The 19,423-nt window shown below is 52.9% G+C and overlaps 1 protein-coding gene across 1 annotated transcript in view; it reads right to left on the bottom strand.

Moving 5' to 3' along the window:
- Nucleotides 1-18,915, bottom strand: part of TBX5 (T-box transcription factor 5) — a gene marked incomplete at its 3' end in the record, with an annotated part of 40,188 nt that extends 21,273 nt beyond the window's left edge. Inside the window, exons 1-6 of the mRNA XM_082324854.1 lie at nt 18,885-18,915; nt 16,360-16,535; nt 14,559-14,653; nt 11,655-11,774; nt 10,608-10,755; nt 8,314-8,466 (exon numbers count right to left, since the gene is read on the bottom strand). Of these exons, the coding sequence (XP_082180980.1) occupies nt 8,314-8,466; nt 10,608-10,755; nt 11,655-11,774; nt 14,559-14,653; nt 16,360-16,535; nt 18,885-18,903 (711 nt within the window). The 5' untranslated portion in view covers nt 18,904-18,915. The remainder of the gene's footprint in view (nt 1-8,313; nt 8,467-10,607; nt 10,756-11,654; nt 11,775-14,558; nt 14,654-16,359; nt 16,536-18,884) is intronic.
- Nucleotides 18,916-19,423: the final 508 nt, after the last annotated feature.

Below are 19,423 nucleotides of genomic sequence, written 5' to 3'. Positions count from 1 at the left end.
TGTTTGCCATTGGAGAAACTTCGTGCGCTCACCGCGTTTTATGGAACGCTGTCCTTCCTTCCCGTTGAACGTTGGCCAACGGGAAGGAAAGAGCTCGAGATTAACAGCGGGAGAACAGAGAGAGGTTCGTGTTCACCCAGTCAAGCACACGCAACTGGACCCACCTCTTTGCCAAAATTCAAAGAGAAAAATCTGGCTGAGCTAGTGTCAATAGCAAACCCCGCCAGGTGTCTGCACAACCAGATTATTTTGCTGTTTTCTGGTCTTATAGCATATTTTTTTCCAAAGGCCATTTGTTTATTTGTCATTTTTGCCTAATTCAGCCCCAAATCTCACACAAAGACCCCATCACCCCTACACTTGTCCCCATGGGCATTCCCATTAAAACAGGACCTAATTTAGTCCATAAACAGGGCGGTGCCCTTTTTTTGTCACGCATTTCAGATTTCAGAGAGAAGGGTGAACAAACAATCTATTTGGTCCAATTTGCCATTTCAGACATTCTCTAGCAGTAAAGCAGGGGCATGTTTTATAATTAAAAGCCCTGAATAATTAGACAACCAGCTGTGTATTTTGCAAAGAAACTGCCTATCGGTTTCCACCAAAGAAGTGGTGACACTTCTATAATGAATAATAGGCATTATTCAACTTTTTGAATGTTTCTACGCAGTTTGCCTTCTGAAGCACACTAAATGTACGAGTTGTCCTCGCTTGCCGAACCCAATGGCAATATTTGCTTGCATAAGTGAAGTCCTTCACTGAGCGAGGATTTACAGTATTGGCACCAGCGCACAAATGTACAAAGGGCCGGATTCATCCCAACCTAACCGAAGGCATTTTAACCAAGGCGCCTGCACTGGGAACCTCGTCTCCCAGCGTTCCTGCTGGAATCAATGGAGGGAGATGGGGACTGCCAGAGGGCACTGGGGCTCTGAGGTGGGTAGCATTGCCTTCACAGGTCCCCAACGCCCTCCATTCACCAGAGAAGGAACCATCAACACGCTAGCCCCTAATTTAAGGACCTCAGATGAATGCCCTGTTTGATGAATCAAGTCTTTAATCTCCCACAAAATGTCAGACAAAATATTGTATGGGACCTCAATCTTGCAAATACGTTGCTTTATGAGCAGAGAAGTCCCCTAACCCTCATCACAAAGACTCTTAGAAGCAAAGGTATTAACGTCTGTGTTGGTGGCAGAAAACCCTAAGCGAAGCACAGCTAACTTCAGCCTCCTTAAAATTAGAGATCCGCTAGATTGAAGGCATCTAGAAACCAGGGACTACAGAAGGTTTTAAAGTAGGTCTCAGCTCTTTGGTGTACTTCAGATGGATTTCAGCAGGAGCTTTCAGAACAAAGTTTCCCTAGATGACAGCTCATGGCATCAGCCCTAGCGCTAAGCCAGGAGAGTCCAAGCCAGGTTTAACAAAACCATACACAACAAAATAGAAAATAGAGAAAAAGTTGGTGAATCCCTGCTTTAGAAAACAGCCTGTGGAAGATATTTTGTTTGGCCAGTTTTTGTCTGACTTACAAATTATTTCAGAGGTGGAAAAGCAAATGAATGGGTGGAAATGACCTTCTTCTGGATCAACTTAGTGAAACTCTGTTTAACTGACTGTAACTCATTTTGGGAAGGGGGGAGAAAAAGCTGTCAGAAAGTCAAATGACAATTACATCATGAAAAATAAAAAAAAATACAACGTCTTGCAAGGTCATTAAGACAGAGTGCCCAGGGCTAAATTATGTAGCACTGATTCAATAAAAATGTAGGGCTTTGTTTATGTAGTTGTTACTGAAAGAAACTGATGGCAAAGTTTGCTTCTGACCACCGATTTCTAAAGCTGCTGCGGACCCTTCTGAGGCGAGAGCTTTCCAGGGTGAAGCCTTCCAGATTTACACTTTTCAGGGCTTGTCTGACCTGAGGGTTCATCTTCACTTTAACGGGAAGTGACAGTTCCCAATGAAATCTCAGCGCCGCATCTCTGCACTCCTTTCTCTGGGCTAACCGACCACAAAGCGCTTCTGCCGAGACATTTCTAATGGCATCTTGAGCTCCGGCATGATAAAATTTAGCTTTGCATCTAGTTAGGTAGAGGAAAGATGCTTTACTTGGGTTGTTGGGTTTCTTTTTGCACAGCCATGTATTTATAGGAGTATGTGTGTCTACAGGCTCATGAATATTATTATGGCCAGGGTCAAAACTACCACTTAACGTTACTTTTTGTCAAGCACTTGCCATAAGAAGATTTTTCTCAATTGCTTCTAACTTTATGTAACTTTGTTAGGGCTGAAAAGTTCCACACCAGGTACATGCCCTGGGCTCCTTTTTACTTACTTATTTTACTATCAACCAGCCCCACTTTTTTTAAGCACTTCAGCTAAGGGAAAATGCACCGCCCTGACCCTCTTGGGCTTTTCTGAAACTGTCCTAAAGGCTGGGCATTTTGGAAAAGAGACTTCGTGTTCTGCAAGGGGGGATCCTTAGTTTCTGAGCTCTTTTCTTGTGAAAATCTGCCCCACTCGGAAAACTTAAAAGCCTGAGTGGGGAAAAAAAATCACTATTCAGCTCACCCCATTTAGTGATGAAGAGGTTGGGGTGATTACCCTTGAGCTGAGCAGGCATGGACCTCCCCATGCTGTGGGGATACATGCTGTCCCTGCCCTGCAGGTGACCGTGGTCCTGCTCAGCGTGGCAGGGCCAGGACCATCCCTGCCACCGCTGCAGCTGGCTGTGCTGGGAGCAACTGGGAGGCTGGGCTTCAGGCTTGAAAGCACAGAGCCTTTTTCTTTTGCACTCTCACGTACCCCAGGTGGAAACCAAGTCCGCGTGGAGTAGGAAGCCAAACCAAAGCAGTGGGAAGGAAAGAAATAGATGAAGACAAGGTGCCTGCTGAGACTACGTACGTCTGGCTGGGCCAAACAGAGGACCTGGATGGGGAGCTGGGACTCGGAGCCCAAGGTAAAGGCCAGGGGAAGGGGGGGCTGCTGGCAGGGGAGAGAAGATGCAGAACCCAGAAGCCAGTGAAGGAAATGGGAGGGACTGAGAGCCAGTGGCTGGTCGGAGGTACTGGTGCGAGACAGAGGGGCTCATTGAGGAGGCTGTTGGCTGAACTGGGAGACAAGAACAGAGGATGAGAAGAGACAGACCTTGCACAGTGCTGGGGGGGGGGAAGGAGGTGGGTCGGGAGGCGGGAGTGAGGCTGGAGAGAGATAGGGTGTCTTTGCAGGGCTTGGGGAGGGGTCTGGATTGAGGATTGAAAGGGGTCAGGGGCTCGGGGCTGCCTGAGCACCCTGTCCCAGGGCTGGCAGAGAGGCAGGGACAAGACTGAGGACAAAGGAGCAGAGGGAGACAGGACTGGTCCAGACACAGGTCATGAAGGACACAAGACCTTTTGAAGGAAGCACTCCCCCACTGAACCCTGGAACGGGACTAAGCATTTGAGTAGAGATGTGAGGAGCCCAGAGAGGGTCAGTGAGAGGCAAAGAGCTCACTGAGGTCCCCGAGTGACCGAGGGCTGCACAGAAGCCACCAGTCCTGGTGATGAAGAGGAAATGCATGGTCTCACCTCGCTTAACCCCAGGAGCCCTGGCTCTCTCAGTGCTTGGGGGACCCCTCTTCAGAAAGGAGCCTGCCCTGAGTCAGGAGAGAGGCTGCCCCTTCTTGCTATGGGGGTGGGAAGATACGGGGCAAATGGCCCCAGGCTGGGCAGGGAGAGTCTGGGGAACACAGCCCTGCAGGGCTGCTTCAGGGGACCGGACCAGGTCCCGTCTCTGCACAGAGGCACTCCGTGGGATGCCAGCCGAGCCACCGCATTGGTGGACTCTACTGAAACGATGGAGGTGGCTATCTGCCACCAAAGACAAGGAGAACTGAGCTCTCAGGGCAAAACATCTCAAGCCCAAGGACCTGCCCGCCTCCAGCAGCAGCTACACCTACCCAGCCCTGCGAGATGCCCCAGCAGAGCGGCAAAAGACCACGTCCTCGGAGCAGAGCTGCACAGGCAGCTCTCCGAAATTTGGCAGGATGGAGCACCAGTTGACTTGGCCAACTTAACAGCACTCTTCTACTACGAGGGTCTTTCTGGGGGTGGGATGAACCTATATATTCAGAAAGCCCACCAACACGTTTCTCTATGCCCACTGGCTCTCTGGGAGTGCATCAGATCAGTCTGCAGTCAGGCCCTTCCCTGGTTCTCTGCATCACTATGGTGCTCATAGCATTTCTGGGTGCCTATAGCATCCCAGCTGGGGCTAACGTTTCCTTAAAAGAATTTGGGCTACCAAGAATGTTAAATAACTTAGGAAAAAAAAAAAATCTGCATAAAACCGGATATCCCGAGGGGGGGAAACCAATATAAAGCCCAAGTCCAGCTAACGGGGAAAGTAGGTTGTAAAAATTAATGAGAATAATTGTTGTGAATTCTTGCTTTTGAAAGAATCCTCATGAGGGCAGAACCTTAATTATTTCTGTCTATTAGGGTTCATTTCCTGGTCCTAAGCAGAGAGCTAGTACCTAATAAATATGAGCTAGTAGCACAATGATTTAAGCTACAGCAAAATGGTACTTAACTGCAGCGGAAGTTAATATTTGGGAATCAACCTGATTGCAAGCACCCATTGTGTAAACGGCAAGGAAATGAAATGTGCCTGTGACCTATTTTAACACCTCAATATTTCTGGGGTATTTTTTCAGGGTTGCAGAGCGGGGGGAGGTTTTCAACCGAGCTGCTGAAAACCGCACTCAAAACTTTACCAAAGCTTTCTTCGTGGCTTAAGCCTCCTTTTGGGGAGGAAGGCTGGGGAGGGGGAGATCCCAGTGTGCTTAAATATCTTTTAAGGCTGTCTAAAATATCAGGGGAAATAAGCACAAGCCCTACATTGGGATTGCAGCTGTGCTATTGAAATAAATTGGCGGATCTGAAATCAGGCAGGTATTTCTATAAGCTGTGTAAGCATAGACTCAAATGCATTCATGGGCGAGTCATACAATTATATTGTAATATAATTCACCTATAACGTAGCTCTTGAAACCTAAACCACCTACACATATAAATTTGTTTGCGCATATATATGTGTGTGTGTGCGTGTGTAAAATACGTGGGTGTATAAAAACTGTGTGTAAAATAGGTTGGTGTATATAAGCTGCGTGGGATTGCGCGGATAGGAAAGTTTGCGTGAAGGCTGCGCTCCAGGTAATGGGTGGAAGTGAGGGAGAGGTGGCTGTAAATGGGAAAAAATAGGTAGCGCGCTGACAAACAGCCGTGGGGACGGACAGGCAGACCCTCCGGGGAGCTCAGGGCAGAGAGCCAGAGACCGGTGGGACCGCGATCGTTTATGGCAAGGGGAAACGCAGTCTGCCTTGCAATGTAAAAATATGTTTTGCCGAGCAACATCTCAGCTGTGAAAGCTGCACTCGGGTTTCTGCCCGTGGAGAAGAGCCCACTTGCCACTCAGCTCAGCTGAAGGCTGTCGCCCCTTCCGCGCGGCCAGCATCTGCAGCAGCATCAGCTGCGTGCCGCCTCGGCCCCGGTATAATTCTCCATCTGCACTGGGGCAAGCTGCAAATTTTATTCCCTTCCCTGGAGGGAGATGCCATTTAGGGTAGATCATCCCCCAGTTTATTTTTATGGCTCTATCTTTCTCAGTTGAGTCTTTATCTTGGGGCTACAGCCACTCGTTATTTGTTCCCCCAACGATTCGGTGCAGCAAGAAGAGGAATGCGTGTGTCGGGGGGGAAGAGGGATGTAAGCGTATGTAAAATGTGTAGGGGGGTGTGTAAAATATGTAGTGGTGTCTGTGTGCGGGTGCGGGTGTCTGCTGGGATGCGAGCGCGTGTGTGTCTGTAGGGATTCATGCGTTTGTCAGTGCCTGTGTTTTGACAGAGACAGATACGCAGATGTCATTTCTTATCAACCAGATGTTGTTGATTTACAATCAAATATTTCTGCTCCTCCTAATATGGCAGTTCTCCCAAACTACTGTACTTACATGTTTCTGCTTTGCTTTTGTTTTATTTGCATGATAATTTTTTTTTTTTTGCTATAAAACAGTCCTATTTTTCTTCAAAGGAAAGCAGTTAAATTCAGGTCTGTTTTCTCATAGGGAAATGCCTTTAAAGCGAGCAGTGTGTCCTGTTTTATTAACTCCCAGTTCTATTAATATTATATTCTTTCTCCGAATCCATCAAGCAGAAGTTAAACTTGATTTTATAGCATCCACAGCGGAGTTATAATTTAAGGCATAATTTGGCCAGGACTCAATTTGGATTCAGTTTGCTTGTCCTGGTTGTGCCAATAGCTCCTATTTTAAAGGGCAGGGAAGTATTTTCTTTTCTCCCTAGTTATGGTGAAACACTCTTTCTTCTCCAGCCTACCTCTGCTCTCCGCATCTCCCCTGCCAACTGATGGACGGAGGAAACGCAATCATTTCGCGCAGGTTTAGGAGCTTCCTACTTACATCTCCGGGAAAGCACCCAGGATTTATCCGGGGTGTTAAATGACCTTTCTCCATTTGAAAAAAACAAGCGCAGGATTTCACTCTGTCAAGCGCAAAGGAGCCATCCTACCTGCCAGTAAGTACCAGTAAAAGCTTGTAGTAATCGCTTGCCATGCGATTTAGGGAGGAATTTGCCTTTTTTCCCTGAAGGAAAATTGGCTTTTCATGGGGCTCTGCCCTGGAGAGGGGCTATCGGGGTCTGCGGGCAGCAGTGAGGGGCAGTCAGTGAAAGGCATCGCTGAATACATCTGCTGAGAACTACCCCAGCCCTGAGCCTTCCTCCCCAGCCCTGAGCCTTCCTCCGCCTCCTTCCTCACTGGCTGGGGAAGCCCAAAAGCCGAGCAGAGGAAGGAGAGGGGGCAGCAGCCCCGCAGCGGGGTCCCCCCGGGTGGGCAGGCGGAGGGGAGCGGCAGTGGGAACCCACGCGTCTCGGCCCAGCGGCACCCCAAGAAAACCTTATTCGATTTTTTTTTTTTTTTTCCCCGCTTTGTTTTGCTTGGGCAGGCGAGGAGCTGATTTCAGGCGCAGAGCCTCCCTTTCCTTCCAGGGCCTCCTCGGTGCCAACCCCGCAGCCCCTCGCCGACCTCCCCGCAGGGCCAACCGAGGAGCAGCCGGGGAGCCGGGGAAGGAGCCCTTCCCCAAACAAAGGCCCGGAGCGCGGCCAGGCCGGGTTATCAGCGCCCCGGCCGCGGAGGGGAGCGCTGGGCTCCCTTCTCCAGATTACAAGGCTTTGACCGATGGCGGGGAAAGAAGATAAAGCCAACTTCCTCGGTTGGTCGTCTCCTCTCTGAGCAAACCATTCTGTTGAGCTAATTCCTCCTCGGCTAGCCCTACGTCTTGTCTTTAGATGCTTTGTCTGTGTCGCCAGGAATAACAGAGGGGATGGGACGGGTGTGTGGTGAGAGGAAAGGGGAAAGAAGGGAAAAGAAGGAGGGGGAGAAAAAAGGGTAAAAGAAGAAGGAAGGGGGGGAAGAGAAGAGAAAAAAAGAATGGGAGGAAAGAAGAAGGCGGAAAGAAGAAGGGGGAAAGAAGAGGGGAAGGAAAAGAAGAGGGGAAGGAGAACAAGAGGGGAAGGAGAACAAGAGGAAGGGGGAAGGAAAGAAGAAAGGGGAAAGAAAAGAAGAAGGGGAGAAGAAAAAGAAGAAGCGAAGAAGAAAAAGAAGAAGGGGGAAGGAAAGAAGAAAGGGGGAAGGAAAGAAGAAAGGGGGAAGGAAAGAAGAAAGGGGGAGGAAAGAAAAAGGGGGAAGGAAAGAAAAAGGGAGAAGGAAAGAAAAAGGGAGAAGGAAAGAAAAAGGGAGAAGGAAAGAAAAAGGGGGAAGGAAAGAAAAAGGGGGAAGGAAAGAAAAAGGGAGAAGGAAAGAAAAAGGGAGAAGGAAAGAAAAAGGGGGAAGGAAAGAGGAATGGAAAAGAAGAAGGGGGGAAGGAAAGAAGAAGGGAAGAAGAAAAACAAGACAGGGGAAGGAAAGAAGAAAGGGGAAAGAAAAGAAGAAGGGGAGAAGAAAAGAAGAAAGGGGAAGAAGAAAAAGAAGAAGGGAAGAAGAAAAAGAAGAAGGGAAGAAGAAAAAGAAGAAGGGGGAAGGAAAGAAGAAAGGGGGAAGGAAAGAAGAAAGAGGGAAGGAAAGAAGAAAGAGGGAAGGAAAGAGGAAAGGGGGAAGGAAAGAGGAATGGAAAAGAAGAAGGGGGAAAGGAAGGAAGAAGGGGGAACGACAAGAAGAAGGGGGAAAGAGAAGAGGAAGGGGAAAGGGAGCCGAGGCCCTGGGGGGGGCAGCGGAGGGCAGGAGCGGGGAGGGGAGGCGGGTGCGAGGCCCGGCCCTCACCTTGTGGTTCTGGTAGGAGGTGACGGCGATGAAGGCGGTCTCCGGGAAGACGTGGGTGCAGAAGGCGGTGTTCTTGGAGCCGAAGCCGTTGTTCTCGTCCGCTTTCACGATGTGGAGCCGGGGCTGGTATTTGTGCATGGAGTTCAGGATGATCTGGGCAAGGGAAGAAGGAGAGGACATCCCGTGGGAATGGAGGGGGCACAGCGCGGCGCACCCCCCCCCCGCTGCCCGGGGATGGGGAGAGGAGGAAGAGGAGGAGGACAGGAGCTCACACCCCCTTCCCCAAAATCCTCGCCCTCTTCAGGGCTCCCCCAGAAGGGCTGATTTAGGTGCTGGGGTGGGGGGATATCTCTCTCGAGAAAACTCCTTCACCCCCCCACCCACGGAGCCCATCAGGGCCGGGTGATGCGGCGAAAGGCGGCTCGCGACCCGCTGTGCCCCCACGCCCGGGGGGGCCCGGAGCTGCTCCCCCACCACCTCCTGCCACCCTGAACCCGCTGCTGGTGGGGGCTCTCCGCCTTTCCAGGCTCTTCATAGCCCCCAAAACCTCCCAGCTCCCCACCACGATGGCCTGGGCATCTCAAACCCCCCTCCCGGAAAGCAAAGGGGCAAGAAGGGGGGCTGGAAGCGGGGGGGCTGGAGGGATTTAGTGCCCCCCAGCAGCCACCCGCAGAGGATGGGAGAGGAGGGTGGTGGGGATGGGGGGGACGCTCTGTGTTCAAGATAAAAAGCGGTCCCTGCTCGGGACCGGGTTAATCTCGGGGGAAGGTGGCGGGGGGCCGCTCGGTCACGATAATGACTGCCGGACCCTGGCGACAGCGAGACGCAGCGCGCCCCGCCGCCGCCTCCCCCGTCCCGGGGGTTTAAGCAAATTGCTTTGACATCCAGGAAAGTCGTAGACATCAACGGTGAACGATCTAATGGTTTTTAATTTCATTACAGCGACTCTAATTGAGAGGCTCCTGGTGCAGCTCCTCCTCTGAAGTCCCTCATTGTCCCCTCCGCGCCTTCGGTTTTTTAGAGGGACTTTTCCCCACAGCCGCCTGTTCGCAGCGGGGGATGCCTGGCCCCGTCTCCCCCCCCCCTCCCCGGGCTGGATCCCCCCCACCCACCCCGGGACTGCTCCCCAAAACCAGCCCGGGGGGTGGGAGAGCCGCCCCCCCCCCCCGCTGCGCGGCTGCGGAGACCCCGCTCTCCCCTCCCGCTTCCCCGGGGGAATGCTCCTGGTCCCTGGAAAGCAGCGCTTGCAACCCAGCTCAAGGCAAAATTAACAGAAAATAAAAATTATAAAAAGAAAGAAAAATTAAAACCATTAACTCCCCAACGGGAGGGGGAAAAGAGAGCTCGTCAAAAGATGCTCAGCATTGGGGTGGGCTGGGGGCTCCTCTGGCCGCTCTGCCCTGCAGCCCCCCCTTCTTCTTCTTAGCGACGGCGTGGGCAGGGATTTCATAGCGTAAGGTTTATCATTAAAAAGCGAAAAAACAAAAAAAAAACCAAACAAAAAAACAACTTGGAAAAAAAAAAATGAAACCGAAGTGTTGAAATGAGACTGGAGAAAAATACGCTCTTGGAAAGGGAGAGCGGGATCTGGATTCGCATACGCGCTTAAGTAATTATATATATATTTTTATAGATATATATATTATTCATACATGCGCATATATATTCGCTCAGAGGAACAGGCATCTTTGGAGACCTTCGAAGGAGGGCTGTTTCTGGCTGCAGAATTCACACAAGCTTTCACGGCCCCACGGGTCTAGCAAAGCCCGGTTTATGTCCACAAAGCTCTAGCGGGATTTCAATTTTTTTTATTGTCTTTAATTATTGTTGCTTTTTTTTTTTTTTTTTTGGATCGAGGGATCCACATGGGTTTAGGTCCTATTTCCTCGAATAATTACGCCTGATTGATTTTACCTATTAGCCGAATTCACGGAGGCAACGAGCAGGTTTTAACGCTCCGAAGCTCTCCGTGAGGTTAAAACCAGGTAGCTAAATACTCGATTAAGCCGGGCGCGTTTCGCCCACTCGTGGACTCCAGGCCCCGGGGATCTGTAATCAGTTCCCACGCAGGGCTGCGAAATAGCCCATTTTTAAGGTTTATGCTTCCATTTTTTTAGGGGGGCCTTCACTGGGGTTCACCCCACCCTCTCAGGGAAGAAAATAACACCCCACCGACACAACGGATATGGGGATGGGTGACATTGCCGTGACCTTGGTGGTGCCGGCGGAGGGGGGGGAGGCCACGCGTGGGGCCCCCGGCAGCCCCGTGCCCTTCTCCCGCCCCCGGTACTTACATGGCCGAAGGGATCGAGGTGGTTGTTGGTGAGTTTGAGCTTCTGGAAGGAAACCAGTTGCCTCATCCAGTGGGCACCAGTAGCCGGGGAGTCGGGGTGCACATACAGCCGCCCCGGCATGGCCGGCTCTGCCTTCCCCGTCACCGACCTGCGTGGGGACACGGGCACTGAGCTCCGGGCCCTCCCGCGGGCTCCTGCACCCCATCCACCCCCCCACGGTGGGGTCCCGCCCGCGGGCTCCTGCACCCCATCCACCACCCCCCTCGGTGGGGTCCCTCCCGCGGGCTCCTGCACCCCATCCACCCCCCCCCCACGGTGGGGTCCCGCCCGCGGGCTCCTGCACCCCATCCACCACCCCCCCACGGTGGGGTCCCTCCCGCGGGCTCCTGCACCCCATCCACCCCCCCCCCACGGTGGGGTCCCGCCCGCGGGCTCCTGCACCCCATCCACCCCCCCCCCCGCCGGTGGGGTCCCTCCCGCGGGCTCCTGCACCCCATCCCCCGCCCCCGGTATCCCGGTACGCGGAGGCAGCGCGGTGCCGGCCGGGCACGCCGTGCTTGGGGAAGCAAAAGCCTTTTTACAAAGGAATTAATGGAGCTTTTTGGCACCTCTCCCGCCGGAGACGGCTCTCGCCGTTTCCCCGTTTAACCCCATCCTTCCCCCCCCCCAGTTACCAGCACCCAAGCCAGGAGCAAAGGGCCGGTACCCATCCCTAAAGATTTTCCTGCCCCGAAATATTCCCTTTTTTAATATAATTAAACCCTCGGCTCCACAATAGCCAAAATTCTCATCGTCAAACAGGATTACAATTATCGTTAGCTAATCGCGATAGGCTTTTTTTCTCCTTGTTTTTGGATGCATTTCTCCGCCGAGGACGGCGGGAGCATCCCGAGGGGCTCAGGTGGAGCCCCCGCAGCCCCGCATCTCTCCTTTGCCGGGGAAGAAGAAGGAGGAGGCGCTGATCCAGGGGTCCCCCACCCCGTGCCCGGGCTTGGCCAGCCCAGGCAGCCCGCCGCAGGGCTCCCCTTCTCCCCCACGCGTGCCTACCATTTATTATCCGCAAATTTGTATCTGTGGTCATCCGCTGGTACAATATCCATCAACAGTATGTACTTCGTTTTTGGATTGAGTCCAGTGACCTTCACTTTGTAACTGGGGAACATACGCCTATAAAAAATAAATATATATATATATATTAAAAAATATATAAATATATATCTATAAATATAAAAGCGGAGAAAGGAAAGTTTTCCAAGGTGGATTCATGTGTGTGTTTGCGAGGAGGAGACGGGGAAGGGTCATTTAATACAATTTAACGCCATGCTGTCGGATGGACCTTCCCGAAAGGCTCGGGCAGCGGGGGGGTGCACCCTTCCCGGGGGGGCGGGAGAGGTTTGGGTGCTGCTGGGGACCCCGCCGGCTCCCGGCTGAGGCCAAACAGGCCGTTTATCAAGGCAGAATCGGAATGACGAGGCTGGTGGGTTTATTTATTCACCTACTGTGTGCCTGCTCGTCTATTCGTATTTTTATTATTAGTCGTTTCGCCAAGACTTCGTTGAACAAATCTGGTCGTGAGAACTTTTGGAAGCAAGTTACTTCCCTCTATACATAAACCGCTGGAAGAGGAGGGGAGATTTGCCAAAGAAAAAAAAAAAAAGTAAAAATATATATATTTCTAGAAATATTTATATTTAAAACACATATATTTCTACCACCACTAGATGTATCAACGGTTCTATGTGCAGATATGACTAAAAAAATCCCCTGCCCGCCCTCAGGTGTGCCACCAAATCTGTGTGCAGCCCCAGGGCGGACAGAGACATCAGCAAACACACCTGACAAATACTTGGAAACACTCGGATACGCGCCGAAGACAGGGGCTTTTCGAAATATTTTCCATTACTGCGAGGCAGGGATTTAAAACACTGATGTTATTTTAGTTTGAGCTTTCCAAATATTTAAAAATAAAGCAGAGGAAAACGTATCCCTGGACTTAAAATACGCATAAACAAAAAACCCCACACCTCTAGAAATACGGCATTTTTCTCCGAGGCTCGGGCTCTTATCTCTGCGATAGGGCATCTGGGCCGGGCTTTAATTCGGTTGTCAAAAGCTGGAGGGGGAGGTAAAAAAGCGACCGACGAAGAAAACGGGGATTTAGCTTGAACATTTTAAGGGAGAAGCAGGCAAATTCCACCTGAAGAATGATCTGTAGCTCCATCGAAACCACCTGTCCCGCACCAACACGGGCTTCTCCAACAATAAACGGGGGGGATTATCGGCACAAGGCCGCCTAGCCCCCAGCCCCCTAAAGCCCCTGCCCTGTAAAGGTCGATTTTATTGCTCTCCAGCTGAGCTTTCTGTCCACTGCCACATTTGTTTGAAATTTCTGCAAGGTGGTTTATGTCTCCCTCCATGCCCTACTTCTTTTTTTTTTTTTTTTCTTTTTTTTTTTTTCTTTTTTCCCCCTAAACTCGGGTTTTTCGGGCGGACCCCCCGCTCCCCCAGCCCCTGTCCCGACATCGGGGTGCAGCACCCCGACCCCCAGCCCCTTCCCCCCATCCATCCCCCCCCTTTCTCTCTTTACCACGTCCCCTTGGACACAAACCCCTTCTTTAAACCCCATTTTTCCAGCAGCAGCAGCGAGGTTCAAGGGGAAGGCGAGCCGTGAGACACATCTATTCGCTAAAACTTCACACAACCAGCTCGATATTTTTTTTTTTTTCTCCCTCTTCAGGCAAATTTTGGACGACCACAACAAATGCCAGATGACAGAGCCAAAGGAAAGTTTGACTCCGCGTTGTTTATTGTGCCCCTGCAATCTATTCCCACGCGTGGAGGGGTCCCCCCCCGCCCCTTCTTCCAAGGAGTTTAATTTAAAATCACAACGAAAAGAGCCTCTCTCGGGCTTCCCCCAGTTTGCCGATGGGACTGGAGGGACTATTTTACTGGGTCTCGCTGGCTTAGGCACTCCTCAATTTACCAGTCCTCCAAAATATTAAAGATAATGAGAAATCCCCTCAAATAACCGCGCGCGCACGTATAAATACCTATAGATCGGGTTTACTAAGCCGGTGATGGACTCGATTAGGCGCAGTCCCAATAAAGCTGGATTTGCAAGGCTGTATATTTTTCTACACACCCACGCAGGCAAACACACACATAGAGAAGCGTGGGTCTGGACGCAGTTAGATCCGCATGCTATTTATTTGCGGACACGGCTCTGTGCATCTAAACAGCTTTGCTATCGGTCTATAAACAGTAGCTTAAGACCACATATACTTTTAAATGGGGTGGCGTGGGTGTTCGGGATATATTCGCCGCAGCGTGGGCAAAATAAATAAGAGAGTTGTGTAAACAGCATAAGGCGGTGCAAAATCGCAGAAGGGACGAGCTGCTTCTTTAATTAAAAATAATAAGAAGAATAAGAGGAGGAATAGTAGTAGTAGTAGTAGTAGTAATGATAATAATAATAACAACAACAACAATAATAATAATAATATAACAACGAAATCGCCCAACGAGCTGCTCTAAACAAGGTTAGCTTTTGGCCAAGTGGTTGCAACTCGCCTTCGCCTGGAAAGCTTCCAAAGGCCTGAAATTGGGATTTAACGATCCAACTGTTCTGGTTAAGAAAGAAGCCAGAAGAAACAAATTTCTTCTGCGTACACCCTGGCAGGGAGGGCTCTCCGCACGGCCGGCATCGGCGGGCAGGGCTCCGTGGGTTCTCCCGTGGCCGTGGCACATAGACACGGGGGGGGTCTCGCACACGGGACCGTAGCGATGTCAGGGAGAGCGGGGCTGGGGCCGCGGCCACGCACCCTCACCCACGCGGCCGTGCGAACACGCGTGTGTGTGTCCCCCCCCCCGCCGTAGGCAATTCCCCCCACAAACACGCACGAACGAGGCAGATCCAGCCACGCAGGGGGACGCGGGCCCCCCCGTCCTTACCTCCCGGCCTTTGTTATGATCATCTCCGTCCCCACTTCGTGGAATTTCAGCCACAGCTCCCGTTCGTGCAAAAACACTTTTATCCCCTCCATGCCCTGCGAGGGAGGAAAAGGCACAAAGCCTCAGCCCCGAGAGGTGCGGGGAGAGCCCCGCCGCGGGTGGGAGAGCCCCGCCGCGGGTGGGAGAGCTCCCTGCCCCGCCGGGAAGCTCGGAGGGAAAAGGCCGGGCGATGGGGGCCGGAGCTCGGGGTATTCCCGGGAAAATCCGGCCCCTTATGTGTTTGCAAAGTCGGGAAAAATAGGATTTCGGGCCGGAGCCCGGTGATGCCGGTCGAGGCGGGGGGGTCTGGGGCAGGATCCTGCGGGCCTCGGCGCTCCGGCGGCGGGGAGGGAAGAGCAGGGAGCGCCCGGAGCCGGCTCCAGCCCGCGTCCTCCCAGCAAAACCCCAGCGCTTCGGCCCTCAGGAGCCAGCCGGAGGGGAGCTACACCCCGCTTCTGCAGGCTGGAGCGGCGTGGGGCGGCATCTCGGCTCCCCTCGCCCCCTCATTTTATTCATCCCCCCAGGGCTGCTGGCGGCGGGGCCCGGCGACCCCCCCCGATGCCACCGCGGGGACAACGCATCCCCGCACCGTGGGGCTGGGAGGCCCAGGGGACCCCTACACACACCGAAAATGGAGCCGAAGCACCCCACTAAACGCATCGCGGGGGGGTGGTTTCCAAATGCACACGGTGGCCCCGAGCCGCGGGACAAGCCCGGTACCGGGACCCCTGCCCGCAGCGGCCCCGCCGTGCCCGCAGCGGCCCCGCCGTCCCTCCCGCCCGCACCCCCGTGGGCAGCGGCCGCGGCGGGTGGAGGCTCCCCCCCGGGGCTTTACCTGCCAGGGGAGAAGCGGGGCTCTCCGGAGGGGCTCCGCAGCCGCTGAAGGGCAGGCGATCTCGGTGGAAAACCCCCTTTTCCCCGGGGCTGCCCGCAGCCGGCTGGGGCCGAGCTCCGGGGGCCGGCTCCCAGCACCGCCCGGCCCGGCTGGGGAAGGCCCCGGCGGCGGCGGGGAAGGAGAAGCCGAGGGGCGGGCGGACCCCGCTGCCGGCCCGGCCCGCTCCGCTCGGCAGCACGGAGGTCCGCCGGGAGCTGCGGCCGGCGGCTCCCCCGTGGGAGCCCACGCGTGTCCCGGCAACACGCGGTGCCCCGGGGTGGGAGGGGGCTAGGGCTGATGGAGGGGCAGGAGGGGGACCCCGGGGTCGCTACGGGGGGTGTCCACGCGTGACACCCCCCGCCCGCCCTCAGGGCCCGTTGCGTGGGTGCGGGCAGAGCTGCGGGTGCACCAGCGCAGCTGTATCTCTACGCCCGGGTGTCCAAGGGGTGCGTGTATATATACATATATATTTATATCTTGCACGAACACGCACGGGCACGGCAAATACATTCACGCGCACGCAGCTGTCTGCGTGCGTGTTCGCGTGTGCATTTGTACGCTCACGCGTGGACGCCTGCGGGTGCGCGTCTGCCGCTGCACGAGCGGGCGCCGCTGCCGGGTATTTTGGGTGCCTTTCCGTGCGTGCCCCTCCGCGCACCCCAGTATTCACGCCTGCGCTTCCCCGCTTGAACGCGACCCCAAATAGCACTACAGCAGGATAAGGCCCACCATCAGGTGAGACTTTTCACTCCCGTGGGGCCTAAAACGGCTCATCGCCGCCCAGAGCGGCAGCAGCCACCCAGCTAAGCTGATATTTGGGGGGAAAAATGGAGAGAAAAGGGAAAATAAAAAAAGACAGGGGGAGAAAAAAGGAGCAGGGGTCCTTACCTGCTGGGTGAAGGCTGCCTGGGGCGAGGTGGGGGACTTGCTGGTGGCCCCCAGCTGAGTGTCCTGCTTGGCTTCAGCCTGGAGCTCTTTGGCCTCCGAGTCAGCCGGCGTGGTCGGGAGCCCAAAGCCTTCCTCGCTATCCGCCATGTTACGAGCTTCCTTCGCTGAATCCCCCACTGCAGGCACACATCGGGGAGAGAGCAGAGATAAGAGACGCATAAGTCAATGCTGACGTTTAATAAAATATATATATACGTATGCGATAGGGAGCGAGCCGGTGCGCTGGGCAGGGCCGCCCGACAAACCCACGCTGCCCGCAACTCACTTCCAGCTGCCCGGGGAGGGAGCAAGGCCCTTTAACTTTGGGAGAGGGAGAAATAAAGACTTTTATTTATTATCGCAGCCCGCAAGGGATGATAGGATTTGGGGGGGGGGGCGGGGAGGGAGGGGAAGGGGGAGGCGGTATTATTAAATGCATCTTTTGGAAAAGGTAAACAGCGTATTTTAGGTCTGCCTGGCAGGATACGGGGAGCAAGGCACCGGGGGGCCGTGGACCGGCTAACTCATCACACAAGTGACTCTGGAGATCAAGGGGGTGAGGTGGGGGGGGCTGAGGCTCCCCCGAGCCTTGAGCACCTCCAATTCCCCTGGCTCGGGGGGCCCAAAGCCCCCGCTTTCCTCCCCGGGACGTGGGAGCTTTCACCCCACACCAGTTTCCACCAAGCAAATGCTACCGAGACGCGAGGCCCCTGACACAAACCCATTTGCAAAGAAAATTCAATTTCTTACATCCCTATGGAAAAAAAAAAAAAACCTTTTCTCCTTTTCTCCCCCCACCCCGGACAGCTGCAAGTAAAGCAAAGGATGGACGAGAGAATTCAAATATAAAAGGGCAAATAAATCAATCGGTCGAGACGCTGTGCAAGGTAACGCGCGCTCGGGCTGGGGAACGGGGGGAATCGGGGCTGAAGTGAACCAAGCCGTAAACGTTTGGGGTAAAACTGCACCAGCAGAGAAAGCGAGCTTCAAAAACCCACGGTTTACATCCGACGCGAGTAACCACAGCAAGTTTTAAAAGCAGTATTTTGGCGTAGCTTTAACGGCTCTGTCCGGAACGATAAAAGTTTCAAAGCAGCACAAAAAAAAAAAAAGAAAAAAAAAAGGATAAAAGCAATTGAATTATCTGTTAGGTTTTTGTTCTTAAGGAGTTTAGAGTTTTAGTAGCTTTAAAAAAAAATATTTCTCGCATGTTTCAAAGAAGGGGATTCATTTTGGAAAGGCCAACCATATGGAGGCAATATTGTTTTTAAGTACGAGAATGTTTTGAAATGAGTTCTTCTCCCTGCAACAATATTTAAAAGCAGTTTAAAAGAAAAAAAAAAAAAAAAAGAGGGGGAAAAAAAGGCAATTCTCCTTTAAATGCAGAGGAAAATTGGGAGTGGAAAGGAGGGGGGAGAAAATGATCTTCCCTGCTAGTGGTGGGTAATACATACATGGACGTATATATAATTTAGAGGGACAAAAAGCGAGGGGAGCCCGGGACCGCACCTCCGGAGCTGCGGGCCGCGCACAGAAGCGGCCCTTGCCCCCTGCCTCCCCCCGGCAGCCGAAGGGCGAAGCAAAACCCCTCCGGGCGCGGAAAGGGCGCGGAAAGTGCGCGGAGCCGAGGGACGCTGCGGGCACAGCCCGCGGGGGCAGAGCCGCAGCTCCAGGGACCATTTAAGGCTTTTCTCTTCCCCTCCTCCTCTTCTTTTTTTTTTTTTTTTTTAACCCTAGACTGTTTTTTTTTTTCTTTTTCCTTGCAGCTTGGGAAATGCCGGTTATTCATTTTTTAATCGATTTCCCTCCAGCTTGGAGCTATTATTCCCCCTGAGCTGGCAAAGTTAGGGGGGAGGGCGAAGGGAAAAAAAATTAATAATAATAAAGCATGCTTATTAAAACAAAGAGGGACCCAGCTATGGCAGCCCGGCTCCAGCGAGCCTCCCCGATGCTCTCCGCGTCGAGACGCAATTAAGCAGATATAAAAATAATAATAATTAAAAAAAGGAGGGGGTGACGGCGAAAAATAACCCAACAACTGAGAGCAATTGGCCATCCGTGGCTTCTAATTTTTTTTTTTTTTTTCCCCTTTAAAGAGCTGCTGAGAAGAAATGGAGCTTGACAGAACCAGGCCGCGGTGGCTGGATGAAAAATGCATCTTGCCTTGCTAAAGTAGCACCAAATGGGTCTGCGGGGGGGGACAAAAAAAAATATAGGGGGGGGATAAGGGGGGGGGGGGGGGAAATCACCACTCTGCTTTTGTTCCAGCCTGGCCCCGGCCCCCCCAGCCCCCCAGACGGCGGCGGGGGCCCCGGGGAGAGCGGCCCCCCTCCCCCGGCACCCCACGTCTCCCGAGGCCTCGCAGCTCCTCGGCAAGGACCAGTGGTGGCCAACAATGGCCCCGGCCAGCCGCTTTCGCTCGCCCTCGCTCGCACACACAGACTACAGACACCGACGGACATACATGGCAATGGAAGAGCTGTTACCTTGCTTGTTGAATTCCATGCAATCAATGCATCTCCATATATATAATGTATGTGTATATTTTCCCCCTTTGCAATGGAAATTAGAATGGGATCAGGCTTCTCGTGTGCATATTTCCTTTTATTTATTTATTTGCGGATCAGCATGTGAAAACCCAGCCTGGAAGAAAAAAATCTATCCAATGCAAGCCTGCTTGCCTGCTTCCCTCTCTCTCTCTCTCCCTCCTGCTCTCTCCAAACACTTCCAGGTTGTCAGACGCACTAGAAAGGATCCTGAGACCAAGATAAAGCCCCCACCCCCACCCCTTTCTCAGCCTGATCTGGAAGATATAGATTTCTCCACTCCGCTCTTTCTACTCCCCACCTAAAAAAAAAAAAATAAATAAAAAAATAAAAAATAATAATAGTAGTAAAAAAAAAGGGAGAGGACGAAAGAGAGGAAAAAGAAAACAGCACCCCCTTGCAAAAAAAAAAGAAGAAAAAAAAAGTTTCGGGCGGGCTGGCAAGGGCCGCTCCTCCGGGCAGGTCCGCGGCGCTGCCGC

This window comes from Platalea leucorodia (assembly GCF_965183815.1).
Source record: "Platalea leucorodia genome assembly, chromosome: 12".
NCBI classification, from domain to species: Eukaryota; Metazoa; Chordata; class Aves; order Pelecaniformes; family Threskiornithidae; genus Platalea; species Platalea leucorodia.
This window is presented reverse-complemented; position numbering and strand designations above follow the sequence as displayed.